This window comes from Platichthys flesus, chromosome 1 (genome assembly GCF_949316205.1).
Source record: "Platichthys flesus chromosome 1, fPlaFle2.1, whole genome shotgun sequence".
NCBI lineage: Eukaryota > Metazoa > Chordata > Actinopteri > Pleuronectiformes > Pleuronectidae > Platichthys > Platichthys flesus.
The window spans coordinates 19,595,076-19,617,581 of NC_084945.1; the positions used below are offsets into that span (position 1 = coordinate 19,595,076).

Here is a 22,506-nt window from a genome sequence, read left to right on the forward strand (position 1 = left end):
CAGAGTTACAGGAATGTCAGTTTCAACAGAACACAAGGATTCCCCTCAGGTTCAAGAAACCCAGTTCTCATCAGAGCTGCTCAAAGCAGGTCACCTTTATCAGTATTCAGAAGTTTCCTTTATAACTCCAGTGCAAGAAAAAGAGCAAAAATATGAGTTAAATCCTGGTCTCACAACAGGAGGAAAACAACAATAACAAAATCAGTAATACTTATCTTCTTTATTATTCTCACAAGAACAGTTTCAAGAAATGAACGGCTGAGGTTTGAGTCATTTAGAGATCAGAAAAGTAGTAGGCTATACTTCATGTTGTCTTCTTTAGGACCATGGGGACAGCAGTAACAACAGTAAAACCAGTATTACAGTATAACAGTGTTATTCAGGATAGGTGTGGTTCTCTTGGAGGGCTGACAGGAGTGTGTATAATGTACAGGACAATAAGCAGCTACTCTGTGTGTGTGTGTGTCTACACAGCAGAGCTTACTTCTACAACTTGTTTCAGTTCTTTACACTGAAAATTAACTCCCACTATATTAACAACTCCATAATTAATAATACAGTCATCAAGCTATCAATAACAAAGATTAGACATCTGAACACAAGGAGGTGTTTGTTCAAATGAACAACGAGCCCAGAGTTGTCATAGAGAAACGTGTTCTCATTTTCTCGGTGTTGATGTCCAGCAGGGTTTTGCAGTCATGGCAGTCACATAACACTTCTGCTCTTTGCTCCATCACAACCGTGGTACGAACACTAGGCCCAAATCTGCACGGGACAAATGAGTGAAAACATATCGTGAGTCCAGCTGTAATTAGGTTTGTTAGGTAAAAGTAAAACCATTAATATCAAAACATACACTTTTTAGAAAAGCAACACAGGCTGTAGTAAACCTGACCGGACAGTTCCTGCTTTTATTATCATTACTTAACTTTCAAAAAGGCCTTTAATAAATCCACTCTTGGATAATTTTGAGAGTTCAGGCTTCATCCCGTCACAGATAAGAAGCCCGACCTAAGTCAATAACTAGAACGGCACATAATGTTCCCTCAAATAAAATCCAGCTCCAACAACTTATAGATTTTTTCTCTGCTTTATTTCTTCAAAACAAAAGTTAAAAAACGTCTCATCTCATGATGTTGACAAGAAGCGGGGTAAAATATACCCCCATAAAATCCCCTCTGTCACATTTCAATCAAATTGGCTCAGCTGATTTTGCGGAACCCTGCTACCAAACCAAACAGAAGGGAAAACACAAAATCCTTGGTGGATGTAATACTCGACATATTGATTGAACCAATGTAATTGAAATAAAAATGTTATATATAGCCGAGGCAAGAGGAATACATATGTTTCCTATTTTATATTGTAAAGATTAATTTATGGTGTCAGTGTCAGGCCTATAGATTGACCAGCGGAATCACATGTAGAAAAAGGATCAGCAGCTAAATGCTAGCGTCACTCTCTGAGGGGAAACCTGTGCTCACCCGTAAGGTGTTGTCCCATGAGGCCGAGCAGAGGGCGGTGCCGTCAGGTGACAACCTGAGTCTGCTGACACGGTTCTCGTGGCCGAACAGGATGGAGACACGAGTTCCCTTCAGAACGTCCCACACATTGATGGTGTAGTCGTTATAACCAGCGAAAAGCAGGCGACCTGCGGATGAGAGGAAGCGTGAATGAGAGAGTACATGAAAGAGGAAGTGGTATATTTTGGAATAAGGGGAATTCCAGATGGAATCAGGAAGTAATAACTACAAATTGATCAATAAAAAATCCAAACAAAGTGTTCGTGGAATTCTTCATCTTCCCAGTAGAGGCGGATGAAAGATTTACTTTATTCAATACATATCAGTGAATGATCGATCAAACAGATGATATCTAAACAAATTTGTTCATTTTCAAGATAACCAAAGTCACAGAAGTAGCTGAAAGTCTTTTTTTCTTTTTCTGTTAAGAAACTATGTGTGAAATATTTTCAGAGCTGCTCCAGTGAAGTCACATGTCACATGTCACTCACCACTCAGGGAGAAGTCCACAGTGGAAGCACCGAATACGATGCTGTCCTTCTGGTAGACAGCGACTTCACGGTCAGCTCGTAGATCATAGAAACGACACTGAGAAACGACAACACAAGGGACATGTAGTGGTACCTTGACAAGTCTGTGAAGAGCCTGTTGGTTTACTTTGTGTATAATGTAGTGTAGAGGTTTGTATTTCAGATAGGTGTCACACAGCGAGAGGTGACATACCTGTGGAGATAACAGTTTTATTCTTATAAAAATAAATTATAAACTTAGATCCCAGACTTCACAATGACACCAGCAACGATTTAGCCTGAGCCCGGTAAATCAGTGTTAGTTTTTATCAGACAGGCAATGAGAATTTCAAATGAACAATCTTGTACAGTTTAAATGTGGACACGACAGATCATCGGTCATGTAATGTGACTCACGGTGGCATCGTCAGAAGCAGTAGCAAAAGCATCTCCACTGGGGTAGTACCTGAACACACACAATTAGAGTATAGCTTACTCCACTGAGCTCTCTATATGAGGGATACTTTAATGATCTGTAGTTAGCTTATCATTTTAACTGTAATTAGGATCAAATGTACAATTTTGGTAAATATTGTTTAAAGTATGAGTTTGTATTCTGCAGAAAGTAATTTATACAAAATACCGAAATATTTGCATGAGCCTAACGCAAAATGCAAACTATCGTCTGCATCAACATATCATTATACAAATATGAAAATATGCACACAGAGTATCATCAGTCAAAGAAATGAAAGATTAAGATATATCATGGCAGCTTCTTGTTTTCATGACAGAACTGAACTCACTTTACACAGTTGATGTCGGACTCGTGGGTCTCGAAAGACTGAATGTTCTGTCCAGAGCGCATGTCCCACACGTTAGCCTTCTTATCACTGCCCTGATACACACACACACACACACACACGCACACAGAAACACACACACGCACGCACACACAAGGGCACACAAACACAAGAGAAGGGGAATATTGTTGTCTTAAAACCCGAGTTTCCTGTAAATGTCACTTTTCCATGAGCTCCGGGTTTCCCCATGACCAAATAATTTACAAACAGGCAAATATCTCTCTCTCTCTCTCTCTCTCTCTCTCTCTCTCTCTCTCTCTCTCTCTCTCTCTCTCTCTCTCTCTCTCTCTCACACACCCACACACACACACACACACACACACACACACACACACACACTATCTTTCTCTTTCTCTCTCACCCCGGAGACAAAAGTGTTTCCAGTTTCAGACGGGGCGAGGTCCAGGGACAAGACATCAGCTGTGTGACCATGGAAACTCTGCAGCAGCTGCCCGCTCTCCACGTCCCACAAGGCACATGTGCCGTCACCACTGGAGGTCAGCATCTAACACACACACACAAGCGCATGTAGAACAGATACAAACAAAACACACACAAAACAATCAACCCAAAATGTAACTATGCAGCTCATTCCAGACCAAAGAAAAGGACATGAAGACATTTTTATAACCCAAAGACGGAGGTTTGATTTACTGGTGGAGCTGTCTTCACCAACCTACAACTTTAAAAGTGGTAAACAAACACTGGCAGTCGTGGTAAACCAGTCCAGTAAAAACCTGAGAGGCGGAAGGGAAATAACCGAGAGATTTGAATATATTCTGCTAGAGACTCTGCAGTGTGTGAGCTTAAAGGTTCACCTAGGTTGATCTGGACATGAAGGACTATAAATAAATACAGTATATATATATTAATAGTATGAAGTATTTTAGGGAAAGAAATAAGCGACATGTAATGACATGTAATGTCTAATTAATGTTGGCCCCTTATTTAAGTTATTTGTTCTCTGCTTCTTGCTCTATATTCAGAAAAAAACTCTGAAAACTGTCCAGACTATTGGGTATTCAATGCACACAGTGGATTCAAAAGGTCTGCACGTCACCCACAAGACTCACTTTGCATCATGAATCCACTAACACGCACACAAAATAACAAAATGTCAGCGTTTCCCCTGGTGACAACAGATTATGAGCACTCAGAGACACATGCAGGCATCAGAGGACCCTGCTGGCAGCTGGATTAGAGAGCTCCTGCTGGACGACCTCAGGCACCAATACACACCACATCCTGCCGCGCTGAGAGCCAGCTGCACTTTCAACATGAATGCAATTATCAGTAACCCTTTAATCTAAACCTAAAACTTGCCCTGACTTAAAGCTAAGTCTAAACTAAATTGTATCTTCCAACATGTCTTCATCTTTAAATGTAATATGTGTTATGTGGACTTGCTTTTTGTCCTTTTAATGTGACTGTGTTAACTGATTCAGGTCCTCATAGCATGAGATATATCTGTACCACACACACACACGCACACACACACGCACAACTCTCCTGTAAGCAGACTTTGAGGCTTGTATCAAATGTGGAGTCTTTTATAAATGCATGCTGTACAATGAATAATAAACAGCTCCCCACGTGGTCCAGAGCGTTGTGGTCCAGAGCTTTGTGCTCCGAGCTCTATTCTGATGGTATAGAGGCTGTAAGCGTGAAAGTGTGCTCATGTGCACGCTTGTGTCTTTGTGTGGGACATGCAATGTGCTAGTGTAACAGATAAGAAACAGAGAAAACCATGAGTGTGTCTTTGTGTTAAAAGTTCTGCCCTCAGGTCTCCTCTCTTTCCCTGATAAAAGCTCACTCAGTGTCTATTAATACACAGGGCATAGAGGACCACCTCCCCCGCCCCTCTGCCCACCCCTCAACCCTCTGCCCCCTCCTCACCCCTGTCATCCATCTCCCTTCTCCTCCTCCTTCCTGTCCTCTACTTACCTCTCACCCCAGTGGGCTCCTCATTACTGAGGCCAGAGCAGAGTGAAATATGAAAGTTACATGTGTCAGGCTGTAACTGCCATGTTCACCTTATCACCCTCACCTGCCTTCTTTGCTTTGGGCGTCTCAGGCACAGTCAGAAACAACAACAACAACAACAACAACAGCAACAACAACAACAACAAGAAAACTTCTAGTGGCTGAACCTTTACACACATAGGAGAGTGCACATTAAGTTACTCTTGTGAAGAATTACGTCAAAACTACTTTGACATTTTTGTTTATTTCTCAGAGAACAATTCATAGATCTTGATGAAAAAATATCTTGATAAACTGACTGTTATGAATTAATGTGCGCAATCAGGTGCAGATCCAAATCCCATCATCTTGTGAATTTAAAATGTTTCAAAATCCTTGTTTGCCCAGAACAAGAGGACGAATGAATTTTCTCTTTATAGTGAAAGATTACAAACGGCTCATACACAGTACCTGCATGTCGGAGTTGGTAAAGGTGCAGCCTGATACGTAGTTGGTGTGCATGGCGACCGACTTCTTCTTCGCAGCCAAGTTCTCATTTTTGTCCATCGACAGCGGGATGACCGAGCACTTGTTATCCAGTCCACTTTTGGAAGTAAAATTCAATATATCAAACAAAACACATGATCTGAGTCAATGGTGTTCAGCACTAACAACACACATGAACACTTACTACACACTTACAGACGTTTGAATTTGAAGTAGCCAACATGTGCAACATGAATTTGAATTATAGCATTTTTTAAAAGGTTTGATGATGAACATTATTGAAAAATAAATTATAGATGAATGATGAACCATTGTACTCACCCACATGCCACAGCACAACCTGAGGGAGCATAAGCACACGCCAGTACCCACGTACACGGCAGGGACACCCCATGCTCCTGCAGAACACACACGCACACACACACACACACACACACACACACACACACATACAAATGCATGGAAAAAAAGAGGAAAAACATGAATGTGGTGTGGTGAACTTGTATATTCTCTTAATAAGCACACACCATCTCATGCTCCCACACAGCTGCAGTCAATGTGCTGAGTATTAATAGGGATTATATGTTCAGTGTGGTTATATCTGCTCTGCCATGAAAGTGCACTCAGACACACACAGTCGGTACAGGGCCCAGATGGGAAGATAATCTCTGAAGGCGTAGTTCCATGTGGGTGTCGCCCTCTCTCAGAGGAACGCAGAAGCAGAGGAGGACTCACACACCTGCTCAACACCAGAACATATGGTGAGGAGACCAGGAGCTGAAAACCCAACTCAGCCATATGTAAGAGTGGAGAAGCAGGTTGGGTCAAACAGGACTGTGGAAGTAACAGTTTAGTATGTGTATCTTTTCATGGGCTTCCTCCTGGGGTTGGACAGGAAACTTAACCTTTTGATTCATAATGACATGAGTGAGGAATAAACCTGGATCAAGCTTCTGTGGAGATGCACAGAGAACATAAAACAACTTAAAGTTGCATTAGAAAGATCAAATTAAGCTGTTGTTTAAAGTATTGATAATAATGGATGAATTGCATGTGTTGTTTGTAATTCTGATTTTGTATCCCTGTGTAGTAAAGCTCATCTATGTAGATTGACTGAACCAATGGAGAAATGTGATGTGAAGGTGAAATGGTGATATCATGTTTTGAAATTGTCCAGTTGTATTTTTCTGAAATTAACATTAAAAGAAACATTTTAAAGGGAAAGTATCCAAAGTAAAATCCATCACCAATTCTGACGGATGATCTGTGGTGGTAGCTTCTCCACTCTTGTGTGTTAACTCATCGAAGTAACACACAACTCCAAATGTTTAATGTGTGGATTTTTTTGCACATTTGATGCTTCAACCCAAAAAGTATTTTTCCTCGAAAGAATCAAAAACCTTTTTAATGATCCATTATTACTGAAATGGATTCCCTCATTCTATTATTATTCTCTCTCTCACACACACACACACACACACACACACACACCAGAGCCCCCCACACACATCTCCTCACCTTATTAAGAGTGAATGCATCCCACACAATCACTTTTCCATCCTAGATAAGAGAAAGGAAATCAGCATAACATAAAAAGACAATACAGCCAATAAACCTTCACACTTTATAAACACTCTCATGTCTGACATATATATGTATGAATGAAAATACTATATCTCTCCTAAAATACTGTATGTTATGTGTGTATGCGTGTGAAGTGTGTACACGTGTGTGTACCTGTGAGGAGCTGACAAGACGACGTTTGTCTTTGCACCAGTCCATACAGAGCACCTTGTTCCCATGACCCTTCAGGACACGTTTGGTCTTTATGGAGAGAGCCCCCAGCACCTCCGTCTTCTCAGCCACCTGGTGCACTGAGGTACCACACACACACACACACACAGACAGACACACACACATGCAAACACACACACACACACACACACACACACACACACACACACACACACGAAAAACATGACGTGTTTCTGTGATTTATTATTGCACATAATTACATATTATTTAAGACCATGTTTCTCTCAAGTATAAAACATAATCTTTGTCAGAAAAATCTATTGTCGAATGAGTCTGAGAGTTGATATCACAAGTAATATTTGTTTAATTTGAAGGTAGTTCCCCGAACATTTAAATTTGACAACAATTTCGAAACAAAATCATGTACACCATGTTTCTAACCTAAATGTCTCTGATATCTTCCTCCTGGAGCTTGAATGTCTTGAATGACACCACAGGAGCAGTGTGGAGGCATTTTGTGTTGTTTTTCAACCTTTGAAGAGGTCACCATTTTGTTCAATGGTATTGGATTTGTCTGCAACACTGTTTACCCCAGAGATTCCAGAAGTGTCTTGTGGACTCAAACACTTCCCCCGCCCCTCCGTTGGCATAGGGATGAGTAGATGATGAGTGAAAACGTTTGGGTGAACTATCCCTTTAACTACTTACATTGAAATTACAGGAACATGTATTGACTTAGTGTTTGATTGGAGAAGTTGCTGTTTTTGAATGTGAGTATATCATGTCTTCACTCTTCACTCACATAGACACACATGAAGAGATGTAAAACTACCACTTAAAGACCTTAAATACAACAAAGAGATATAAAATAACCACAAAGAGACACAAACCAACCACACACAGCTAAAATAACACCATAAAGGCAAAATTACGTCCAAATCATCATCATCATCATCATCATCATCATCATCAGTAAACACCAAGCTGACTGTACTATGAGAACAGCAGTTTAACAGTGGAAACAGGAGGGTGATCACTCTGTTGGTACTTGTCACACTGTAACTCCACTGTGCTACTCTATAAACATACATCAGATCAGTGTGTGTAGTTATATCAGATCAGTGTGTGTAGTTATATCAGATCAGTGTGTTTAGTTAGATCAGTGTGTGTAGTTAGATCAGTGTGTGTAGTTAGATCAGATCAGTGTGTGTGGTTAGATCAGATCAGTGTGTTTAGTTGGATCAGTGTGTGTATATGTATACTCTGTAGTTGTGATGTGCACACTTACGCTCCACGTCGTTCAGTTTTCCTCGCTCCACCTCCAGCTTCTTCTTCAGACTGTCAGTCTCCATCTTCAGAGACGCCAGGGTTTCCCCCTTCACGAGCCCCTGACAGGCCATCTGTGGAGGAGACCAGCACCACCACAGCACCGAGGACAGGAGACCAGCACCACCACAGCAGACCAGCACCACCACAGCACCGAGGACAGGAGACCAGCACCACCACAGCAGACCAGCACCACCACAGCACCGAGGACAGGAGACCAGCACCACCACAGCACCGAGGACAGGAGACCAGCACCACCACAGCAGACCAGCACCACCACAGCACCGAGGACAGGAGACCAGCACCACCACAGCACCGAGGACAGGAGACCAGCACCACCACAGCACCGAGGACAGGAGACCAGCACCACCACAGCACCGAGGACAGGAGACCAGCACCACAGCAGCGAGCAGTGAAGAGAGGAGATATCGTTAGAGGAGGAGGAACAGGAGGTGGTTTGTTGTTAAATATTTGGTCACATTTGTCGCCGAGCACGACTCTGACGCTGCTACATCGGGTGATGAGGAGCGCGCAGAGCCGCTAGGATGTCAGCCCACCCCCCCACACACACACACACACCGGCTGGCCCCGCCCACTCTCACTCACACACTGACCCATGGGCAGTGGAGCGGGGATGGGGCCAGTTCAGTTTCTTGAGTCTTCTCCACACCGACTGTGCTCACTTTACACTTTAAACACCAGCACTGAAGTGTTGGTTTAAACACTGGACATATTGGATTCATATGGAATACTAACCTAAAACAATAGAAACCTGAACGCTCATGTAAATCATAACCATCCTGTTTACTGAGCTGGAAACATATGTCCTGTGCTTTATTAACAGAGCCATAGAGTGCATTTCATTTATTGTTGTGGTTTATTTTATTTATGTATTATCCATAAAGGATATTTTAATATTTGTAATTAGGGCCCGAGCACTGACAGGCACTGACAGACACTGACATTGTGAGGATTATTATTTTGAATTTTTTCAGGCAAATGAATTGGCTTTTTGACGGATTTATCATGCTCAAATTCATGCGCAGTAGTGGACTGCGCACTTCCTGCTCAGAAGCAAACTGCGCATGATTCATTTAATTTACTTAATTTAAATTTTTTTTTTTTTATTTGTTTAATTTACATAGCTTGAGTGGGCCAAACGTCCACTCTACTTCCCAGGCCACATCGCATTTAAATTATCATTGAGGATTGGAGTACCTGCTCATTCCCATGAGAAACTAAGCACAGGAAGAAGATGGACACATTATTTGTGTGTGTGTGTCTGTGTCATTTATATTTCTCATTGAAAGATCAGACTGAATATTCTTTAGAATTAATTGCATTTCTCTTGCATTGTTTCTTTCAATAAAGGTTTCAGTGTTTCTTTCAGACCCACTTCAACTTTCCATTATTTATGAATCCAGTCACTCTTATGATGTCAAAGTGTTGTTGCTGTTTGCTGGGGTCGCTCACACTGAACACTCTGCACTGAGGTGTCTGCTGACAAGGAGCCACAGATTAGGACTGTCATTCACCTCTCTATCTATTCTGTGTGCTCATGACTTCCTGTGTGTGTGTGTGTGTTTCACAGTGTTGTGCATGAACGAACGCAAAAGAACGCGTTCATTGAACACGTTCACTGAACACGTTCACCTTTATGAGAACGATGAACTGAACGCAACTAAATGACAAATAATGAATTTGAACGGTGAACACGTTCATATTGTAGCGTCCTCGCGTACAGATGAAAGGAACCTTCTCTCTTTATGTGTGACTTTATTAAAGTCCAGCAAACACATCACACTTCTTTTTCGTAACTCCAACACTCCTATCATCCACCACTGTATTCTTCACTCCCCTTACTCATTCACCCTTGATATGCCAACTCATCAGCCAATGAGAGCCTGCCATCCCACAAATCCCTACAGCCATTGGCCTAGAATTGTCACGTGCCCCACCCCTACCTGTTCACTAACGCTTTGGACATTTAAATGCCTCCTCCTCAGGAGAGACTCTGTCTAAATCGAATGCTTTCACCATGTCGTTGCTCAGTGCCCGTAAAATGTCCGCGATGTAGCCTAACCGAAACCAACTAACTAGACTTTGCTACAGTGGCCCTGAGAGCTCAATGAACAGCAACTTAAGAAAACACATGCAAGTTGACAAAACACATGCAAGTTGACAAAACACAAGTAAAGTAAGAAAACATTTTCATCAATTTCACAACACAACACAACACATTACAGAAACGCGCAGCAAATAGACGAACGCGCAGTAAATAGAGGCGACAACACAACGGAAGTGTTTCCAGAGGACCGCTAAAAGGGATGGCAACCGCTGCCACAGGAGACACTAAAACGTCCAATACACCATACAATTTCGGTTCCGCACAGGGGTTGTCATCCCGCGGCTCTGGAGCTGAACGCGGCTCTTCAGCCCCTCTGCAGTGGCTGTACAGAACAGTGTTGTGCATATTTCGCGATTGCTGAACTTAACGAATCAGTTAATATGTTATTAACGTGAATGTAACGATGAACGTGATTGAACGTCACGTTCATTTTTTAAATCATCATCGTATCAGGCCCTCATGAAACACCAGGAGTGGGCGTGTGTGTGTCTGTGTGTAGGATTTCACATATTGATTGCAAAAATATATTACACTATCTAAATTTAACTTAATTAAATATAAAAACAGGGAAAAAATGTAATTGAAAAAAAAAAAAAAAAATGCTCGCAATTTCTGCGCAATGGGCTACTGCGCAGGATGTGCGATGTGCACCCGCACTTTTTTTTTTAATTTAATTTTATTTAATTTTTAATTTAATTATTTTATATTTAATTTTATATTCATTTTTTTATATTTAATTTGTCATCATCATCATCATTTCTCTGCGCTGGTTCAGGGGTAAATGATGCTGGTCTTCACAGGAGATTATGTGTGTGTATGTGTGTGTGTGTGTGGCGGCGGAGCCTCCCGGTTCTTCCCCGTGCGAACAGCCCAAGTATTTAACATGGACGAGGAAAGGAAGCAGACCTCTTTTCGCAGCGCTTCTACCTCCGTTGCGTCCCCAGCGTTAATATAATGATGGTGTGACGTTAATGTATTGTTTTACATTACATGTGTCACGTCATGATAAATCAGTCTCCTGTGTCGCCTGTACCAGGAGCCGGTAACCAGCCGTCCGGACCGCTCCGTGAAGAAGGAGGAAGAGATGTTTCTTTACTTGGAATGTGGCCACTCTATTTCTCGGATATACAGCAGGAGCAACACTCGCATCACCTCTAGGTGGTCCATCACTTCTCGCTATACACACACTTTTAGTGTCTTTTCCCACAATACCCAGGTGCACTACGTCACACACTACAAACTTTCCTTAAAGGGGCAGTCCATACCTGCAACACAACAGCTCTCGGTCTCATATACAGAGGGCAAGAGAAAGCAGAGAGGCAGACTCAGCAACTACATACGAGATCCGATGCACCTTATTATTATCTGAGGGATTTTTACACACTGTCTGATAAAGATTCTGACAGTAAAGGCAAGGGGTAGTGATGGATAAGGTTTTCTTTAACAAGTTAAGTCTTTCATTCTCACTTTCCACCTAAAAACTATGACATGAATTGAACTATGAACTAGTTCAGAATTTAAATGGTGAACTATGAACGTGAACTATTCATGTTTACTTGTATGAACTGAACTTAGAACTAGTTCATGAGAGGTGTGAACTTGAACAAAACTGGTGTTTCAAGATAAATGAGCATAGCTGCTCCAAAGAGATGTTGTACAAAGTGTAATTGTGATCCTGTTCGAACTGAGACTCTGTATCATCAGCTGGTGTGAGACCTTAGTCCTCAGATCAACACTATTCACATGTTCAGCTGTTTAGTGGCGAGAAAGTGAAACCATTACTCACCAGTTCCACACAGAAGGAGCAGTAGTTGATGGCCTCAGTCTTGATGTAGATGTTCATCAGAGGTCTGTTGGTCCCGCAGCTGTCGCAGGGGCCAAAAGTGATGGCCACGAACGTCTGGTCACACATGACTGCAGGTGATCACCAACACAACTGGAGTGCAATACACAAACACACAGAAATCAATTCATTCTGCCCGACAACAGGTCGGAGACATCATTGTCTTGATTGAGGTTCTTCTGTCAACACAAAGACAAAAATAGAGTGTGGGAAGTTGGGGAGAGGGGAGACGATGAAGAAGACGAGAATATGCCTACATTAATATGAGACGCGTGTGTACGTGTGTGTGTGTGTGTGTGTGTGTGTGCGCGCGTGTGTGTGTGGTCTTGGAGTTAAGCAGTGTGTAATCTACTCCAGCCTGATCCTTCTCTTGAGCTCCAGAGGACAGAAGTGCAGCACAGCTATTCTGGGAACTGGGAACACACAGTGATGATAAACACTTTGCACTTTCCCACTGACACCAGTCATTTACCACACAAACTATCACCACTGTACATGTGGATATTTGAGCCACATTGATGTCATAATACACAGGCACAGTAAGTGTAGCCAACACGTCTAAAAAAACCTACAACCTTATTAAGACTGAGTTTAATTATTACATTTCTCTTCCTGTTCTATCCAGTGTGTTGGATGTAGAGAAGGATCATGTGATATTAAAGGATCATAATAGACATTTGACTTAAAAGTGAGAATTCATTGAACTGCTATCAAGCTCACACATTCATTATCCTGATGTAATGCTCATGAGTGAACTTATCAGGTTCTGTTGAAGCAGTTACTAAAAACTATACCTATTAAATACAGGTTTTTAACTAAACTTAAATTATATTATATCAAAGTTCATACACTGTAAACTCTAGTTAAATTTACACAACTTATTCGATAACCCAAACCCACACGTCAACACAAAATACAGCAACATCACTATACTAAATCCTGCACTCCCTCAAATATCCCTTAAACAATAAGGGCTGATAAAAGTTGAAAGATAAATCTTACCGCACAGAACTTTGTATTGCAGGTATTTGTCGCTGGAGATCTCAGCGGAGATTTCTCCAGTGAAGAGGATTGTCAGCGAGGGACAGAGAGGGAACTGTAAGCTTCTTAGTAAAGTCTTTAAGCTGTGACTCTGCTCTGCTTTTACTCCATGCTTCATACATCACTGCTGCATTACCTGCACGGCCTGGAGGGGTTAACACTCAGAGCCTGATCCACTGCTCCTTCTTCATTTAAAATGTAAAGAAAATCCTTTAGCTGCATGAGAATATCAATAGAGTATTTGAGAACTTTTAAGTGTGTCCAATTTTTGTAATTCTTTTATTTACCTTTATTGAAAAAAAAAAGAAGACAAATAATGCAATGGGAGTTATGAGGCGTACTGGGCTTCTTTTGAGCACAGTAACCTAAAATAATGTTCAATGTTCACAAACTTAGAATAGAAAACCATAATACAAACACAAACAATAACATCAAGAAAAAATGCAAACAAATGATGTGTGATCCGGATGAGTGTGTGTTTCATGATCTGAAGGGGAAATAAAACACCTTTTAACATTAGCTACAAATAGATAATTTTTCTTTATGAAATTTCCTAAAACTAGAATGGTACCCAGTAGAGTTCATCCCTCCACATGTTTGGTAAAACGTGTTTTTTTCTTCAACAAGATCAATGAAACATTCTCATTCTCATTATTAAAGAAAGTGAAACAAAGTTGGTTCTTCCCTGGTCCAACCCCTCCACAAAATGTTATTCAACTTGGTTGTGTAGCTTTTTAATACTGCTAACAAACAACTAACTATCAAACAAACAAACATGTAATTTTTCCCAAGTTGTTGAAAAGAGCAAAACGAGAAATAATCTCCCACAGACACACGGACAGTGCTGAATTCTTTTATTTGAGTTTTACACATTTGACAATTTATTCCAAGTTTCTTAGTTTCTAAACGGTGAACACATTCACTACGCACAGCTACCAGAAAACTACAAACAGTCCAGTCTGTCCAATGTACACGTGGGTGTAGAGAGGAAACATGTCAGAGCAGGACCACCAGAGCTGAGGTGATGATGATACATCTTCTGTTTACAACAATATGTGTTTTATTTAAAATGGCACAATTAACGCTAGTGCGGATAAGAACGATGGTCATTTATAATGTCTACGTCATATCATACAACCGACTGTCTCCTGGATGTAAGAACACAGAGTGAAGGAATGACATTTTCTCTTTGTCTGAGAGCCCAAGAGAAGCCCAGGAAGAGCAAGACGCCGCCGCTCTGCGCGACAACACGAAGCGGCAAAATGGATGAATGTGTTGTTTTTTCCTTTCTCCTGAGAAACTTAGCCGGCCCTCCCATCCTGCTCCATCAATACGTCCACAGGGACCGGCGGAGTCTGAGGAGGCTGCTGCTGCATCCATGAAACTTATAGGAGTTTGGCTGACATTGACTTAAAGTTTTAACAAAAGCAGCAAAGAAAAAAAGATCATGGAGGGAATGTGCAGAGGAAGTTCGAGGGGCCAAAGTTGTGTAAAAGGTTTATATCATCTGTTGTTTATCCGCCTTCCTCTGAAATGTTTAAAGAAAGGGCGTTTTGACAGCGGCCCATCTGTGACAACAGGAAAAGCACCAACTCAAAATATAAAATTATCACATTTAACAATTTATACTCACTTTACAGTGAAAACAAAAAAAATACTGCATCGACAGAAGGAAACAATGCCACATTCATTTAGCAAATCAGTCAGATAAGGCTTTGTCCAGAATGTGCAGCTGAAATCATGAAACACTTCATTAACATTATTACAACATTCATGTGGTTAATTCATTCCTTCAGTTTCTCTCTCGCCCTTCAGCTACTTGTTACAAACACCATCCTGCAAACTACCTATGAACCTGAACCATACGACTAAAGGCAGTCCAATTAAAAACGTTCACACAACAACTTCACGTACTAACTTCTCATCATCCCACTTACAGTTTGTTTTCATCGGCGGCTTGTTCCTGAGCGTGAGCGTAGTCTGCTTCACGGCCTTTATTCATGATACTTCACCTCAAATAAAACCTGTTTATCTCTCAGCACTTGATATTTGATATCTGATATTTCTCTCCACTGATAATGAATTTCCATCCTTGCTGGGTTTGTTGTTCAGGAGACTAATATTACAAGTTTTCAAAACTTTAACATAAAAAAAATACAGAGTTCAGTTTTGGTGACAAGTTACGATGGATGTATGTAAACAGCTTAAAAGAAAAAAGAAGCAAAACCTCTCATCCAAGTGAAATCTCAGCGTTAAGGGATAAAGTCATCAGGCAAAATAAGGTTCACACGAGGGCAAGAGGCAAAATTTGGTCGAGTGCTAATACTAATGGCACAAAAAGGAATTGAAGTGAAAAGTGCTCGACAACTTCACTGCAGACAAATGACTGTTTGTGACGACGTGGGCAGATTCCCTGACACTCATCCACACCAGCGTTCCTCAAGAGTGAAAGGGCTCATCTCTGGTGGTAGATCTAAGCTCATGCAGGTTCGACAGCAGCAGCGATGCCTGACACACACACCACGATGTAGCCGTACTGACAGAGTAAGCGATGTGGCTCAAATCCAACCCGTAGCTTTTGAAAGCAAGTCACAAATATGACTAGGTGTCGGAATCAACAACCAAACGCACCACACAGTATGTTTTGCTTTTAAAAGCCTTCTAGACAGGAAGGCATGGGAGTGGACGGGTCGGAGCCGGGAGAGCGATCGGTTCACAAACTGTAGTTAGCATTAGAGTGAGAGTACAGCCGAGAAGCTGGAGTAAACTGCTTAGATTGAACCAACTTCAGTGAAACCGCCTCCCCCCCGTCTGCCCGGTGACACATGGCTTTACCATACAAGGAAAAATGACAAAACTGGAATAAATAACTAAGCAATAATGATAGTTGAACATTTTCAAAGCTCTGAGTGGAGCTGTGACCAGAGAAGACTTGGAAATGTTCGGGCTGTGACACAGCAGTGAGCAGATTGTAGTGTTGTGTGCGTGTGTGTGTATAATGTGTGTGTGTAGGTACATGTGTCCCTCTGTCTTAGGCTCATCTCTGGCCACAGCTGTAAACAGTAAATATTTTCGCAGGTTAAACCCTGAGTGGAGTTTAAACCTCGCACCTTCGAAACCTCTGCTCAGTTAAAACCTTGGCTACACTTCATCTGCAGGAAACTACCTCTACGTTGAGCTATGATCTGTGCCGGCCCTCGTTAAACTACCCTACATTAATCTACTGACAAGAGCCGACAGCGCAACTAAAACAGTCTTCACAAAGCTGTGGTACATGATGGTCCCAGTTATATATTCACACTGGACGTATTATCTGCAAAGAGGAAGTTTCTAATCATAAAAAGGGAGGGCGGGGACCGGGGGGGTAAATGCAATAAATAAAACACATGATATATATTATTCATAATTATATATATATTTATATATGTATAAATAATATAGTACAACCGATGGGTTCTGTCTAGGCTTGACTGAGAGTAAATTGAGAGCGTACAGGACGAAGCCTGCTTCCTGGTTACCTCAACATGGGGCGGAGAGACAGCGCTAACATTAGCACACAATCGGCTTTGTACTAAGACCTCACTTCATTGCACAAACCCAACACACAAGGCTAGACGACAAGTTGCCAGGTTAATCCTCGTCATGAGGCCCCAGCACCTCCTCCTCTGCCTCCTCCTAGGCCTTGCTCTCATGTGTGGGTGCGCACATTCTCACTGGAGACGATGACATGAAGAACTATCTTAACTGCTAAAGCTGAAGCACACAGGAAGAGGTTGGGGGGGGGGGGGGGGGGGGACAGGGGGTCGATAGGTCACACCCAGGTGTGGATGGAGAGCGAGCGCTGGAGGCATAGCCGCGGTCCTGTGGCTTCTCTAAGAGGCAGGCGTTTATACAAGCAGGGGACGGATTCTGGAGGTTTACAGCGAATGTGGGTTCTGTGTGCACGTGGTTGTCGAATAGAGAAGGTGCACGCATGTGTAGGCGTGCATGTGTATGTTCAGTGGATGTGAGTATTGTACAGATGCATGTTGAAAAGTTCAGCATGTGGTGGTGGTGGCTTTATGTGTTTTTGCATGTCCAGATTTAGACAAGGGATATTTAAGAAAACGGATATATCACGTGAGTTGAGAATACACGTTTTGGACGTAGTTGCTCAAATTGTGTAAATACAGATCTAGCTGTTAAAGTGTTTGGAATTATTTATTTCCATTTTATTGGGCCAGTGAGTGTCATGTGAGTTGCAATTCAATCAACAGCCATTGAGCCACAAACACTGTGGGGCCACGGTTTAGACGCGGGTGAGGAAGCCCAGGTTAAGCGAGCTGGGGATCTGGATGGTTTCCAGGGCGAGGGAGGAAGGGTTGAATGGGAAGGTGACTGGATAGATCATCTTTGTGTCCATCAACAACTGGGGACTCTCACAACGATCCCGCAAACGAGTCTGGTGGTTAGAAGACCAGAGAAAAAGAGAAAGAACGTGTTAGATATGCAGTTTGATGTCAAATGCAGAAAAAATAACAAATGTGAAATTTGTTCATCCCATGAACTGTGTATAAAACTGGATCGAAACTCCGGGTCTGGAAAGGGAAGTGCCTGAAACCTGTAATATCTGGAATGACCAACAGGAGTCGACTTCACTGATTTCAAAAAGACGGCAGGTTCCACAGAAGACTCTGAGAAAATGACCTGAGTTCTCACTTTGTTTATAAAGTCAATAAATATGTTCATGCAGAGTTAATGGTCTTAAGTACTTGTTTCAAATCTCTAGCATCAGCATGAGGCTCACTTTGAAAAGGTATGGTCCCACCCTGGTTAAAATGTATAAGAAAGCACCATATACATTGGGGCGTGGGTACCATGTGATTGACAGCTAGTACTGACCAATAGGTGCAGGTTGATGAACCTGGCCAAAATAGCAGTTCACAAACCAATGGGTGACGTCATGATAAGTTACCATTTGCACTAGAAACAGTTAATTGTTTCTGTCATTTAAGTTTCTACCTCTAGAATTTTTAAATCCATTGTGATGGCAAAAGTTTATGTTGATCTGAAAACTGTCTCAGTCCATATGTTGCTCTCACTGTGAAGCAATGTGTGTTTGTGAATATATATATTTTTTTAAACCATCAATGTCAGGAAAATCTTACTGGTCAAGTCAGATAATACATCACAATGAACATCGTATCTTCTCTCATTACATGATAATGCAGTTACAACTGATTTGAAATGTGTGCTGCTTTACAACAAATGGAAATTAGTTCATTGCTGCGTTTCACACAAAGGGACAAACTCTTAGCCAAAATGGAATGTCAATAAATTACCTGTATAGTTCGTATGAATGAGACAGACACTCTCTCCTCAAACTCATTAACTGGAGTGTAGAGGTTCAGGACCTTCACAATCTGAAAGAAAAGTACCACAAAAAGGTTTCCAAACATTAAAACACATGACCCTTCAGGTTCCCACTAACATCCAGTGGTTTAGAAAGATTGACATTATTTGAAACATGAACGTGTTGTAGTAGATTTCAGGGTGTTGTACCTGAGCTGTGGTGAGGGCCAGGCACATGGAGGTGATGGCCTCAGCATCCTCGTCCGTCTTCTTCTTAACCTGCAGCAGCTGAGCAGCCTGGATCAGAGGCTCCAGAGTCTCCTTGGCTCCGCACGTCATCAGACCTTTGTCTCTGAGCCACTCCTCCAACTGGCTCACATTGTACCTGTGCACATAAACACACACAAACACGATCAGTAAAATGGTCACAGACAAACACTGTGGTCTGGAGCGTCTCTGAGCAGCAGCTCCTACCTGATCTGCATGCCCTTGCTCCAGGAGCACATGTCCTTGCGCAGCAGCAGGTTGTTAAGGGTGACTGCTCCGATGATGTAGAACTGCTGCTTCACCACCTGCTTGATCAGCTCGGGATCGGTGCCATGCTGACACATGGTGGAGTGGAAGGCGCTGAGCTGCCGCAGGATGGAGTCCAGGGTGTAGGTGCCCTCGTCTGCAATACTGGACGTCCGCTTCCGGAGTCCTGTGGGCTTCACGCCCGAAACGCCCTGGATGGTCTCGTGCTCCAGCATGGCAGAGACTGCAAGGAGCACACACAAAGAGTAAGGACTTGTATCATGTAGGAAATATCTACACAATAAGAGCAGCGTTTATTCTCATTACTGTTAATACTACATTAACAATAGATTGTCTAAACACACACTGACACATACCTATCATGGGCTGGAGGATGTTCTCCATGCATTTGATCAGCTGCTGATAGATCTGGATGGCCAGGTCACTGATCACCTGTCTGTATTCCGCCAGGTCGAAGTTGGACAGTGTGTGTTCATTTTGCCTTGATGTGTTGTGCTTCATGAAGGCCTGTGACACAACCAGGGATTTTATTGATAATTGTCATGCCTCAGATCAAAACAAGCAATGTTTCATTTGTAATATATGTCAAAACAATAGTCTGTTGATGTTGTTCTCACCTCATCTCCACTGTATTGTTTCAGACAGTGCAGGAAGCGACAGGTGTTCGACAACCAGAAAGAGACCGTCTCAAAGTCGTCACCTCGTTTCTGACAGGAAGAGGAAAGAGAAAGTCGTCAGTGAACCGGCTGCTGATCATTTGACTGTTACTCAAAACATCCTGCATCATCATCATCATCATTTTTGGTCATGAAAAGAAAACACAACACAACTGACTCTTCATAAGGACCAGGCTCTGGTCCCCTTACACACCGACACACACACTGACACACAGTCACACACAGTACCTTGAGTATCTTCTTAATGCTGTTGATGGTTGACGTGAGCAGAGTGCGGACCTTCTGGTCATCATTGACATAGTCAGCATGTCTCAGACACATGAACAGGACATAGGCGGGCAGACCTGGGATCAGATTCACGGCCACACCACGAGGCTTCAGTTCTGAAGAGATAGAAGAGATACTCACATTACTTAGACTCATGAATCATGGAGAGACACTAAGGTCTTTGACTAGTTCCTCTTCATAAAGCTTTTTTTACTTGAATTGACTTAATTTAACTTTAAAAAAAAACTTACCCAGGATGAGGTTCTTGACCAGTTTGAGCTCATCTTCCTTCTTGTACTCCAGCATCCCCTGGAAGTCTTTCTCCCTGCGAGGAATGTTGACAGGGTGGATCGGCTCGTCCACCATCTGTCCTGGAGACGTCTGGCCCTCAGTTTGACCGGCTGAGAGAAACAAGGCAGCAGTCAGGTCATAAACTCAAACACACAAACTCCTGCATTTATTGTGTAACGATGCTTTGGCCCGTACCTCCCATCTCTCCAATCCTCTTGGAGTAAACCTTCAGCTGCTTCTTGAGCTTGCGGATGGTTCGGTCCTGCTTCTCCAGCTGCTCCATGAGATCCTGAAACAGACAGCATGAAGTGTTGTCATCATGGCGTGATAAAGAGATGGGAGGAAAACAAGAAAAACACAAACGAAAGAGAGACGGGGAACCAAAGAAGAGAGGAGAAATGGCAAGCTTCCCCTGATTCAGATGCTTCTCACTGTCGCCCTCCAGTGGCTGAAATGAACAGCCCAGCGCTTCAGTAAGAAAAGTATTTTTGATACTGCACACCAAGAACCTGGAGTTTAAATATTGGACATTCCTTCATTTTACTGTGGAAATATATAGCTGATATTTAGGAGTAAAAAGTTTCAACACCAATATATTAGCTGATATGTATATGTATACAAATCATTAAAAAAAAAAAAAAAAACTAGAAATAAAAAGAAAAAAAGAATTTCAATCAAGAAAGTTACTATAATAAAATTTTAAATGTTCTTATTTTATATTTATTATTAACTTTTCTGCACTGGTAATCCGTAGAAAACATATTCAAATCGGCAAACATAAACGCAGATAAAGATATGTCTATGAAAGACTCATATCAGTCGATTTTTACCTGGCGGCAGATAAATTGGTTGGTCCCTACGTATATATATATATATAAATAAACACACAATAATACATTTTACATTTTGAGAAAGAAATAGACGTGGCCAAAGGAAAAAAGCAGACAGAGGAGTTGGATTGTAAATCAAGTTGAAAGGTGCTGTGCTGATTGTTGTTTTCAGAGGAAGAGAAGCTGCAGGACTCACTGGCTGTTAGGAAAGAGAAAAACGTGCAGAGCTGCTCCACTGTGAGTTAGAGGACACTGCCGTAGAGTTAGAGCGATGCTCAAGAGATAATTCCCTCAAAACACACAACCGGAGTTAGTTCTAACACACATGCAGACACACACACACGCTGTCTCTACATACAACCATCCGTCGTAAAATGATGACTCGAGCCTCTCTGGATGCTGTGGGGTCGTCGGCCATGAGTTCCTGTCAGGTGACACCAATCCACACAGATGAGTGTGTGTGACACAGCCCTGCACTGGCTGCTGTGGTTGTGATCAAACGCACTCTTCATAAACGTGTACACTGCATGTAATATTGGGAAATACCCGTCTGTGAATGAGTGATGTGGAAAAGTCCAATTTGCTTTATCTGTGTTCATCATTTTGTGTGTGCCTGTGGTGTTGGTGTGATTCTTTGGTAGAAATGCTGTTGTTCTTATAACAATAATCCTGCAATACCTGCACGGTCCAGATCCCCAGAATCTTGGTGTCAAGAGAAACAATGATGTGGTGTCATCAGGGTCAAATGACTGTCCTGACTGACAATGCTGCTTAATCATAATAATATTTGGATCCTTCTTACTTTGTTATTTGATGACCCTTCACTCTGCTGAGCAGCTCATCACAAAAAGCTAAAATGGGTCACAATGCAACAAGCATCTGTGTCTTCACCCTTAGGGCTACGACAATAAGATTATTACCTTTCAATGAGCCAAAAACAACATAAACCGATAAGACCTCTAATAATCAAGATTTGAGATCCACATTAGGGTGCATAAAAATACAGAGTTTCTGCATATTGATCTGTCTGGGTGCTCAAAGTGTTACCATCCATACAAAAACAATAAATGCAAAATATTTTTGCTATACGTGGTGATCTAGAGGTGGAACGGCACACAG

General features: G+C 42.0%; 2 protein-coding genes across 4 annotated transcripts in view; both read right to left on the reverse strand.

Moving 5' to 3' along the window:
- Positions 1-205: 205 nt before the first annotated feature.
- On the reverse strand, positions 206-13,525 carry gnb5b (guanine nucleotide binding protein (G protein), beta 5b). Its single transcript, XM_062388383.1, has 13 exons — positions 13,419-13,525; positions 12,360-12,509; positions 8,408-8,519; positions 7,102-7,238; positions 6,883-6,924; positions 5,686-5,762; positions 5,329-5,461; positions 3,257-3,400; positions 2,839-2,930; positions 2,450-2,498; positions 2,015-2,111; positions 1,485-1,651; positions 206-765 (listed from the first exon to the last, which is right to left on the reverse strand). Exons 2-13 carry the CDS (start codon positions 12,483-12,485, stop codon positions 754-756), a joined length of 1,188 nt encoding a protein of 395 aa, XP_062244367.1. The 5' UTR covers positions 12,486-12,509; positions 13,419-13,525; the 3' UTR covers positions 206-753.
- A 769-nt stretch (positions 13,526-14,294) lies between these two features.
- Positions 14,295-22,506, reverse strand: part of myo5aa (myosin VAa) — a 49,406-nt gene continuing 41,194 nt past the window's right edge. For 2 of the 3 annotated variants that reach the window (XM_062388394.1, XM_062388411.1), the window contains 10 exons: positions 21,746-21,811; positions 20,753-20,846; positions 20,518-20,667; positions 20,228-20,382; positions 19,940-20,029; positions 19,679-19,829; positions 19,263-19,545; positions 18,999-19,173; positions 18,779-18,859; positions 14,295-17,898 (listed from right to left, as the gene is read on the reverse strand). In XM_062388394.1, the coding sequence (XP_062244378.1) occupies positions 17,746-17,898; positions 18,779-18,859; positions 18,999-19,173; positions 19,263-19,545; positions 19,679-19,829; positions 19,940-20,029; positions 20,228-20,382; positions 20,518-20,667; positions 20,753-20,846; positions 21,746-21,811 (1,398 nt within the window). In that variant the 3' untranslated portion in view covers positions 14,295-17,745. The remainder of the gene's footprint in view (positions 17,899-18,778; positions 18,860-18,998; positions 19,174-19,262; positions 19,546-19,678; positions 19,830-19,939; positions 20,030-20,227; positions 20,383-20,517; positions 20,668-20,752; positions 20,847-21,745; positions 21,812-22,506) is intronic. The other variant, XM_062388402.1, reaches the window with a different exon arrangement.

Coding starts and splice junctions, on each gene's coding strand:
- gnb5b (XM_062388383.1), bottom strand. CDS start 12,485: ATGTGTGACCAGACGTTCGTGGCCATCACTTTTGGCCCCTGCGACAGC. Junction 6,925..7,101: donor GTCTTGTCAGCTCCTCACAG/GTACACACACGT, acceptor TCTCTTATCTAG/GATGGAAAAGTGATTGTGTG. Junction 2,112..2,449: donor CTGCTTCTGACGATGCCACC/GTGAGTCACATT, acceptor GTCGTTTCTCAG/TGTCGTTTCTATGATCTACG.